The 10,265-nt window shown below is 50.6% G+C and overlaps 1 protein-coding gene across 1 annotated transcript; it reads left to right on the forward strand.

Annotated features, from left to right (window-relative positions):
• Nucleotides 1-7,283: 7,283 nt before the first annotated feature.
• Nucleotides 7,284-10,026, forward strand: FAM43B (family with sequence similarity 43 member B). The gene has a single exon (XM_026517167.4). It carries the CDS (start codon nt 7,730-7,732, stop codon nt 8,702-8,704), a length of 975 nt encoding a protein of 324 aa, XP_026372952.1. The 5' UTR covers nt 7,284-7,729; the 3' UTR covers nt 8,705-10,026.
• The last annotated feature ends 239 nt before the right edge of the window (nt 10,027-10,265 follow it).

Below are 10,265 nucleotides of genomic sequence, written 5' to 3' on the forward strand. Positions count from 1 at the left end.
GCCCAAAAGAAAAGACCTACAGACCTCGATATTGTGAGGGTTGTTCAAGAAAAACCAGAGCTGGACTGTTAAAGTGGTAAAAACAGATTTTATTCAGAAATGATTGCAATAGGGGAAAAGAGACCTCAGTACAGAACTGGGCTCCGTTCCCAATACAGCAAGAACAAGTGGGGGTTTAGAGCCAAGGAGGAGGGTGGAATCAGCGGGTGGAAATTTATTAAAAGGATACATTGAGGGTGAGGGTTATTCTCAATAAACCGACTCCATAGGATTCTTGCTGAAGGTGATCAGATCTCACCTGGAGGATGGGGGGGCGGGGAGTTGGATCAGATATTGAAGTGGACCAGATACGGAGGGCAGGGCCCCACTTTATCAGTGCACTGACTTGCCAAGATTCTTGCTAAAACCAAGCGATGCAGGACTGGGGCCATAGCGAAAAGGGTGCAGAAGAGTCTGACTCGAGTTCTGTCGAGGAGAGCCTTTGTCGGGCTAGCCTTATAAGATAGATGACTGAGCTTGTGATCAGACACTGAGGCCCATGCAAGACAAGTCCTGTTCATTCACCTCCACTCCCCAGACCTAAACAGTTTCCAATCTGCGCTTCGGCCTCTCAGACACAAGAAACAAGGTTTCCCAGACATTAGAGGAAAGCTGTCCACGTGAGAGTCAGAGATTAATATTTCTAAAAATTAATGATAAAAAAATGAAAAACAGTTAAAAAGAACCCAGGGAGCAGAGCAATGCCTGAAATTGAAGAAGGCTTTTTAAAACAACTATAACTAAAAATTCAAGGTTATTTTTTTCTCTATATACAATCAATGTAAAGCCATATCACAATGATGTGGTAATAATGCAATGTTTGTAAAACATAATTCTTATTGCTCTTATTTTAATCAGGATACCAAATCGAATAAAAATCACAACAGTCTCCAGAAATAATAATAACAATAATAATAATAGTAAGTAAAATTTTAAAATAAAAACTGGGGCGCCTGGGTGGCTCAGTCAGTTAAGCGTCTGCCTTTGGCTCAGGTCATGATCCTGGGGTCCTGGGATCGAGCCCCACATTGGGCTCCTTGCTCAGTGGGGAGCCTACTTCTCCCTCTCCCTGCCACTCCCCCTGCTTGAGCTCTCTCTCTCTCTCTCTCTTTCTGACAAATAAAGTCTTTTTAAAAAATAAATAAAAATAAAAATAAAAACAACTATAATTAGAAAACCCTGAAGATTCCATAAAAAACTTTGAGAACAAGTTCAGCAACGTTACAAGATACAAAATCAACACACAAAAATCTGTTGCATTTCTACACACTAACAATGAATGATCTGAAAAGGAAATTAAGAAAACAATTTTATTTCCAATAGCATCAAAAAGAATAAAATACTTAGTAATACACTTCACCAAGAAGGGGAAAGATATGTACACTAAAACCTATAAAATGTTGCTGAAAGAAATTAAAGAAGACACAAATAAATGGTAACGTTCAAGGACTGGAAGACTTCATACTGTTACAATGTGTCCATCCTACCCAAAGAAATTTACAGATTCAATGCAATCCCTATCAAAATCCCAATGGCACTTTCTGCAGAAATAAAAATATCTATCCTGAAATTTACATGGGATCTCAAGGGATCCTAGATAACTACAACCATCCTGAAAAAGAACAGAGTTGGAGGTCTCACACTTTCTGTTTTCAAAACTCATCACAAAACTATAGTAATCAAAACAGTGCAGTACTAACACAAATACTGACATAAACCAATGGAATAGACTGGAAAGCCCAGAAGTAAATGCTTGCACATACGGTCAAATGATTTTTGACAAGGGTGCCAAGATCACTCACTGAGGAAAGGAGAGTCTTTTCAACAAATGGTGCTGGAAAAACTGGATATCCATATACAAAAAAATTATGTTGGATCTTTACCTCACACCATATGCCAAAATTAACTCAAAATGGATCAAAGACCTAAAACTAAGGCTAAAACTATAAAACTCTTAGAAGAAAACATAGGGAGAAAACTTCATGACACTGAATTTGGCAATGAGTTCTTGGATAGGACACCAAAATCACAGGCAACAAGGGTAAAAATAGATAAAATGAACCACAGCAAAATTTAAAACTTCTTTGCATTAAAGGACACAATCAACAGAATAAAAAGGCAACCTAAGAAACAGCCAACATATTTGCAAGTCATAAGGGGTTGATATCCAGAATATATAAAGAGCTCCTACAATTAAACAAGTTAAAAATGCGCAAAGTACTTGAATAGATATTTCCCCAAAGAAGATACACAAATAGCCAACAAGCATAAGAAAAAATATGCTCAACATCACTAATTAGGGAAATGCAAATCAAAACAACAATGTGATACCACCTCACAGTCATCAGGATGGTTACGATATATTTTTAAAGTAATAACAATAACAGAAAATAGCAAGTGGTGAGACAATGAAGAAACTGAAACCCTTGTGTGGTGTAAAATGGTGCAGCAGCTATGGAAGACAGTATGGTGGTTCTTCCAAGTATTAAAAAATAGAATTACCATATGATCTAGCAATTCCACTTCTGGTTATAGATCCAAATAAATTGAAAACAGGGCCTTGAAGAGATATCTGTATACCCATGTTCATAGCAGCATTATTCACAATAACCAAAAGGTGAAAGCAACCCAAATGCCCATTAACAGCTGAGCAGGTAAACAGAATGTGGTATATCCATACAATGGAATATTATTCAGCCTTTAAAAGGAAGGGAATTCTAGCACCTGCTACAAATGAACCTTGAGGACATTGTGCAAAGTAAATAAGCCAGTCACAAAAAGACAAATACTGCATGATTCGCTTATATGGAATCATAGAGACAGAAAGCACAAGGGTGGCTGCCAGGGGCTAGGACAGGGAGGAATGGGGAGTTGTTGTTTAATGGGTATAGCATTTCGGTTTGACAAGATGAAAAAGTCCTGGAGGTTGATTGCACAACAACGGGAATATGCTTCATTATGCTGAACTTACACTTCAGAATGGTTAAGATGGGGGGGGGTCTGGGTGGCTTAGTAAAGTGCTGGACTCTTGATTTCAGCTCAGGTCATGATCTCAGGGTCATGAAATCGAGCCCCACGTCTGGCTTCAGGCTCAGCAGGGAGTCTGCTTGGAGATTCTCTCCCTCTGCCCCTCCCCCACACTCTCTCTCAAATAGACAAAAATCTTAAAAAAAAAAAAAAAGAATGCTTAAGATGGTACATTTTATGTTATGTGTATTTTACCACAATTCAAAATAAAAAAATTTTAAAGCAACTATAATTATCATTCTTGGAGACACGAAGAAGAATGGGATGCCCTAAAAAATTGCTCTTCTAGAAGTGAAAAGTTATGAGAAGAGATATGGAAAAAAAAAAAAAAGGAAAGGAAAGGTTGGAAGATAAAGTTGAGGTAATGTCCCAGAAAACAGAACAAACATTTTTAAAAATGGAAAATTTGAAAGAATATTTTGAGAAATGAGAAGACCAGCCCAAGAGGTCCAACATTCGACTAAAATAGGTCCGCAAAGACAAAACAAAACAGAAAACAGAATGGAGGGTATTAAGACAAAGACATGTCCCTCAAATTGATTTCCAGATTAAAAGAGATTGATTTCCAGATTGAAAGACCCACCAAGTGCCCAGAGTCAATGCACATCACTGTGAAACTTTAGACCTCTGGAAGATCCTTAAAACTCTCTGAGAGAAAAATCAGGTCATGGGCACAGGATCAGGGATCAAAATGTCATTTGACATTTCAATAGCAACAGTGGACCGTGTCCTCAAAATTCCTATTTATTTCCAATCTAAAATTCTATACCCAGCCAAACTATCGATCAAAGCCACTGGAAAAGAGTTATGCCAAAAAGGAAAGAGACCAAGGTGGGGGGAGAGGGGAAGCAAGGGATCCACTAAACAGAATCCAACCCAGGAAACAGGCAAAAGAAATTCCCCAGGATGGTAGTAGGGCTAAGTCCCAGGACAAGAGCTCCACGGGTCTACAGAGTCACCAGAACAGATTGGAGACCCCAGAGAGGATGCCTCCAGAAACACCTAGAACTGAAAGACCACCTGGTGTGTTCAACCAGGTTGGACAGTGGGGGGCTGAATTGCTAATAGGTACGGTACAGAAGGAAGTCTTTTTTTTTTTTTAATAATGCAATTACCTATTTCCGGAAAAGTGAAACAGTTGTCCAATAAGGTAAATGGAATCACAACACACTTCAAGGCTCAGTTTTGAATGTTTGCAAGATCGTAATCATCAAGCACTGAACACCGAACAATGATAACAAAATATTTGGACTAGTACTGGGAGGAAGGGGGAGGACAAATGTGTGTGATGGGGTAAATCAAAAGGCATCAAATCTTCATCTCCCGCAGCAGCTGGGCAACAGATAGAGCTTTAAAAACTAGAAAGTGAATTAGATGTGTTATTTAAAAACATGGAGGCAGATGACAATAGTGCCAAATCAAATGTGTAAAAGTGATTGTGTTTAGAAGTAAGAATTGAGACTGGGGAAGGGTAAAGCAGGAGACTGATCTCTTTTTACCTATAAGCATACTATAAGGCAGGTATTGGACTTTTAAAAATAATACAAGTATCAAAAAAATTAAAATAAAAACAATACAACTATCAATATGATAGAAATAAAAATGATTGGAAAAAGGACAAAGAAAAAAAATCCAACTGCACACCAGTCCATAAAGCAATGATGGCTGATGCGAAGTTGGGAGCTCTTACCAAGGACCAGAGTGAGGAGAACTGGAATAGAAAGGCCAGTGGGGCTCTGAGTGCAACTGAGCTCCCTAAAGGACTAAACTCGGAAGTGCAGAAGGTCTGAGACCACACCTGGGGGTGTAAGGAGGAGCCCGGGAAGGGAGGGGTGGTCCCAGGGGGGTTGGGGGGTGGGAATCCCTGCCAAGGAGGCTAAGTGAGTTGTGAACAAGGTAACAAAAGGGCTCACGATGTCAAATGCTGCTTTGAGGTCCAGGGGACTTAATATAAAAGCTGACTATTGCGCCCTGTGAGCTCACACAGCCCCGGGTGATCCTCCGGAGAGGATTTCCCAAAGGCAGTGGGAACAGAAGCCACGCCAGCAGGACAGGTGAGCAAGCTTACGGAGGCCGTGGAGGCTCTTGCGTGCAGCCCACACCTACCTGCGGCTCCTTTGTCTCTTGTTCTCTGGGAGGCAGAAGCTTCAGTGACCAGATAGAAGGCATGCAATCCTGGGGACCTACTTCTACTAAAGAAATGGTTGTTTATCTGAAATTCACATTTAACTCTGTGAGTCCTGCATCCTTGAATGTGGACCCAGCAACCTCAAGAGGCTTGGAGGTATCTCAGTTTTGTGCATTGATACGTTGCCGCTGGCCACTCCCATCACCACCCTACCAACCAAGGCGGGACACAAGGCACCGTCACCCAAAGTGGTGAGGTCCAGGGGGCGGACGCAGGAGACCCCAAGGCAGGAAACAGCAGGATTTCTCGATGAGGTACCTTCCAGTCAAAACCACCTCAAGTCTTTTCTATAAACAGGGTTGGTTGAGTTAATGTCTCCATTAGCCCAAGAGGCAAATCTAGCCCCACAAAAAGCACTCAAATGAAGCACTCACGGCGCTTCTCGGAGCCTGTTCTCTTGCAGGGAAACTGAGGCCGCACCTACAGGGCGGGAACAGTGCGAGTTTCCATGTCCTTCTTGGGTGATTGTTGATCACAAGCACGTATTACTTTTATAATCACTAAACAGCAACAGACATTTCCATATTGAAAATAAAACGAGGCCACAGTAGAGCAGATCATCGGTGAGGCCCCCTCCAAAGCTAAGACTGCAATTCTAAGTAATTGCGTGTTCTTTATTTGCATGTCATTTTAGGAGCGTTCAGTGATACTGCCTAGTCGTGGTGGGGGGTTTTTTGTTTTTTAGAGGGGGTGGTGTTTGGGAGATTTTTTATTTTATTTTATTTTTTATTTTTGCCTTTTCTTCCCCCAAGGACTCTGAACCCAGCCACTCACTACTGGTGCCTCCTGGCCCTGACTGTTGAACACACAATCTTCCCACTGCCCCCACTCCCAGAGGTCACTTGGCTTGCCTGGCTGGGCCCAAGCCTCTGAGCTCATTCCTGACCGGGAAGACTCCCCAGATGACCTGTACTGAAGCCAAGGAAAAAGCCTGGATCTTGGCTTGGTGAAAGCCCAAGGACGTAAGACTCCTGGGCCCCATCGGAGCAGACCTGGGATGCTACAAACCCCGTGGCTTCACAAATCCTGAAAGGGGGAGCAGCGTCCCCACACCCAGGGACAACTGCCAGAGACAACTGTCTCTTTCCTAGTACTCCAGTCTCCCTCCCCAGTTAGAGCGCCCCACTGATGGGTCGCAGGGGAGGATGGAAAGTGCCCACCTATACGCAGCATTCGTGGACTCCTAGAAGGGTGAGGGCCTGCTTCTGGGTCACCCAAACCGGAGCAGAGCACTAGTCCCACCTCCTACTAGCCCTTTGACCTTGGGCAAGTCACTTAACTGAGCCTGGGCTGTTCTGAGGATTAAATGAGATAATGAATGCAAAACCCCAGGGCTTTTGGGAGCAAGACTGGAGTTCACAAACAGGAGTTTTATCTATTTAATCCTCAGTGGGCCCAGAGGCAGCCCTTTGCCCAGCTGCAATTCCCACAGACCCAGGACTGCACCGATCGTTCCCCCCACCCTCAAAAAGTACCCTCCGTGCTTCGGGCCAGGCGAGGGGCTCTACCAGGTGCAGGAGCAGTCTCCCAGCTCAGGAGCAGCGGCCTGGCCCATGACCTTGGAAGAACCGAGGAGAAAGCTTCACCAAATGACAGTACTTTTCCACTGCACGGCTCGGCCACCTCAGCTGGCTTTCTGCTGTGCAGACAGGAGGCAAAGTGCGCCAGGCCAGCCCCATCAGGAACCCACCCAAAAGCACTCTCAGAGATGGGGGTAGGGACACGGAGTGACTGACGGGCAGCAGGAAACCTGGAGAGAGGAGGGGGATCCCGAATGCGCCAAGGGGAACGTGGAGACCACCAGGGAGGTCAGAAGAATGCTCATTTAGCAAAGCCCTCCGGTACATTCCAAAAGATTCCTACTCCTTAACTGCCCCTCCAGCCCCACCCCTCCAATAAGAATGATTAAACCCGTTCCACCGCGCCTGTGCCGGGTCCCGGGCGAAGAGCAGCGCGAGCCGGCGCGGGGGAGGAGAGATAGGAGGGCGAGGGGAGGGGACAAGAGAGCTAGCGGTCCCGCCCGGTGATGTAGGCAGCCCGGGGAGGTGGAGCCGCGACGCCTGAAGGAGTCCCCACCGCAATCGCGCTCTCGGTCTACCCCTCCGAGCGGCCAGCCGCCAGCCCCAGCTCCGGCGACCTCCCTGCCGCCGCAATTTGGGCGGCGGGGACTGCGGGATCTCCCCTGTTCGGGCCTGGGGGGGCCTCCACCACGCGCAGCCCCCTCCCCTCCCCGCTTCCCGGACGGCGGGAACTACTCCCAGGGGAAGCTGTTCCCGGACGCTCGGCCGCCGCCCGGGCATCTCGGCTGCCAGCCCGGCCGGGCACCGGGCATCTCCGGGCACCGACTGGCTCCGGCGCCGCCCAGCTGCTCGCGACCCCGGGGCCGCGGGCTTCTGCTCGCCCTCCCCTCCCCCGGCCGCCGGGCAGGACGCCCGTGAGCTCCCGGTGCCCCCAGCCCCTTTGGCCGCCGCCGCGATGCTGCCCTGGAGACGCAACAAATTCGTGCTGGTGGAGGACGAGGCCAAGTGCAAGGCGAAGAGCCTGAGTCCGGGACTCGCCTACACGTCGCTACTCTCCAGCTTCCTGCGCTCCTGCCCGGACCTGCTGCCCGACTGGCCGCTGGAGCGCCTGGGCCGCGTGTTCCGCAGCCGGCGCCAGAAAGTGGAGCTCAACAAGGAGGACCCTACTTACACCGTGTGGTACCTGGGCAACGCCGTCACCCTGCACGCCAAGGGCGACGGCTGCACCGACGACGCCGTGGGCAAGATCTGGGCGCGCTGCGGGCCGGGCGGGGGCACCAAGATGAAGCTGACGCTGGGGCCGCACGGCATCCGCATGCAGCCGTGCGAGCGCGGCACCTCGGGGGGCTCGGGGGGCTCGGGGGGACGCCGGCCGGCGCACGCCTACCTACTGCCGCGCATCACCTACTGCACCGCGGACGGGCGCCACCCGCGCGTCTTCGCCTGGGTCTACCGCCACCAGGCGCGCCACAAGGCCGTGGTGCTGCGCTGCCACGCCGTGCTGCTGGCGCGGGCGCACAAGGCGCGCGCCCTGGCCCGCCTGCTCCGCCAGACCGCGCTGGCGGCCTTCAGCGACTTCAAGCGCCTGCAGCGCCAGAGCGACGCGCGCCACGTGCGCCAGCAGCACCTCCGCGCCGGGGGCGCCGCCGCCTCGGTGCCCCGCGCCCCGCTGCGCCGGCTGCTCAACGCCAAGTGCGCCTACCGGCCGCCGCCCGCCGAGCGCGGCCGCGGGGCGCCGCGCCTCAGCAGCATCCAGGAGGAGGACGAGGAGGAGGACGCAGACGCGGAGGAGCGCGAGCGGCCCGAGGTGCTCAGCCTGGCCCGGGAGCTGAGGACGTGCAGCCTGCGGGGCGCCCCGGCGCAGCCGCCTCCCCCGCAGCCCCGCCGCTGGAAGGCCTGCCCCAGGGAGCGGGCGGGCCAGGCGCGCTGAGAGCGCGCGGGGGGTGGGGCGGGGGGGCAGGACTTGCGGCCCCAGCCCCGGCCGGCCTGACTTCCAGCCTCCAACCTTGGCCCTGCCCGCTTCGGTTCCCCTCTGGTCCCCCGGCCCTTGCCTCCCTGTGGTCTCTGTTGTTGTCTGCCCCGCGTCTCATCCCGGCTCAGGGTGACGCCCGATATGCCCTTGATTAGTGGAGGACAAAGGGGAGGAGAGCAGCAGAAGTTTTCAAGGTTCACCTCTCCCCCTCATCCGGAGTTTCTGAGCGCCCTCCATCGTGGAATTGCCCGTAAGCTTTACAACAGGTCTTCGCCCATAGACCACCCTCTCCCTCCCAAAACAACCTCTCCAAAGAAGGGGGAAGAAGTTTCCAGAAATCCAGGAGGGTGGCCTTGGACCGTGGCCGGGTGGAAGCTGTGGTCCTGCCCTTAGCCAGTCCAGCCTTCCTCCCTGGGTTGGGACCAGTTCTGGGCAGGCATTCTTGTAGAGGAAGAACAGCGGCCCCGGAGACCTGAGGCCAGGTCCAACGTGGGAAGTGAGTCCACTGCCATACACACAAGGAAGAATTCCCAGGCCCTATGCCTGGCCTCTCCACCCCTTGGAGGATTTCTGGACTTCGCTGCTCTGCCTCTGAAGAAGACTGGGCTGGTCCTACCAACCCAAACGACAGGTTAGACCAGGTAGCAGCCCTTTGCACCAGGCAGCTGCCCAAGACTGTGCCCTGACACCTGGCACCCCCACAAGACTCCACCCACCCCACATCTCTGCAGACAGTTGTGTGGGGTTCCCCACTAGGTGCCTCCAACTAGGACCAAGATGGGGTCTCCAGAGGAGGTAAGGAGAACCTTTGGCAGGTGCTTGGGGACACTGACTACCCAGAAAGCCCCCTGAGTCGAGGCTTGTCAGAGCAGTTGGGTTCTCATAGCCGGCTGAGGAAGGGGAGTGTGTGCACCCAGCAGAAGGAGTGGGCCCCTACCCAGGTGTGTCTCAGCAAGGCCACAAAAAGCCCAAAGATCTTTGTGTCACCAACTGATCGTTGTAAATAAAGTGGACGTGCTTTTTCATCCCTGTCTCCACTCCTGTGTTTTGTTTGATGCCAGGCCTGCTGGGGACAAAAACACCATCAGAACTGTAAGGGACAGGAGAAGACCCTAGGAAAGGGCCCCCTTTAGCAGCTATAGCCAACCAGCAGGATTGGCGGGGAGGGGCTGTGGCCAGGAAGCTCTTCCCTTAATGTCAGGGAAGGAGACAGTAGCAGGTGTGACATCACATGTGCCAAGCCTTGGAGGAGTGTCAGCTGTCTGTCTCGGCCTCCCAGAATGTCTGTCTGCCTGGGCACTTAGAGGCAAGTGTCTCTGGGGCATTTGGCAGGGAGGGGGCATGGGGCTGGGGACTGCCCATCAGCCTCACCTCTTTGAGAAGTCCCCTGTGTATGTCAAAGCCTGTGGTATGTATACGGTGGCTCCCCAGGGATGAGGAAGGAGGCAGGTTGTAAAGGAGATGGGGTGGGCAACCCATTTCTCTTTCAGAGGAGCTACAGAAATCTGCCCAGACCTTT

This window comes from Ursus arctos, unplaced genomic scaffold (assembly GCF_023065955.2).
Source record: "Ursus arctos isolate Adak ecotype North America unplaced genomic scaffold, UrsArc2.0 scaffold_32, whole genome shotgun sequence".
In the NCBI taxonomy this organism is placed as follows: domain Eukaryota; kingdom Metazoa; phylum Chordata; class Mammalia; order Carnivora; family Ursidae; genus Ursus; species Ursus arctos.

What these genes read in the sequence shown, in the direction of transcription:
- FAM43B (XM_026517167.4), top strand. Translation starts at nt 7,730, where the DNA reads ATGCTGCCCTGGAGACGCAACAAATTCGTGCTGGTGGAGGACGAGGCC.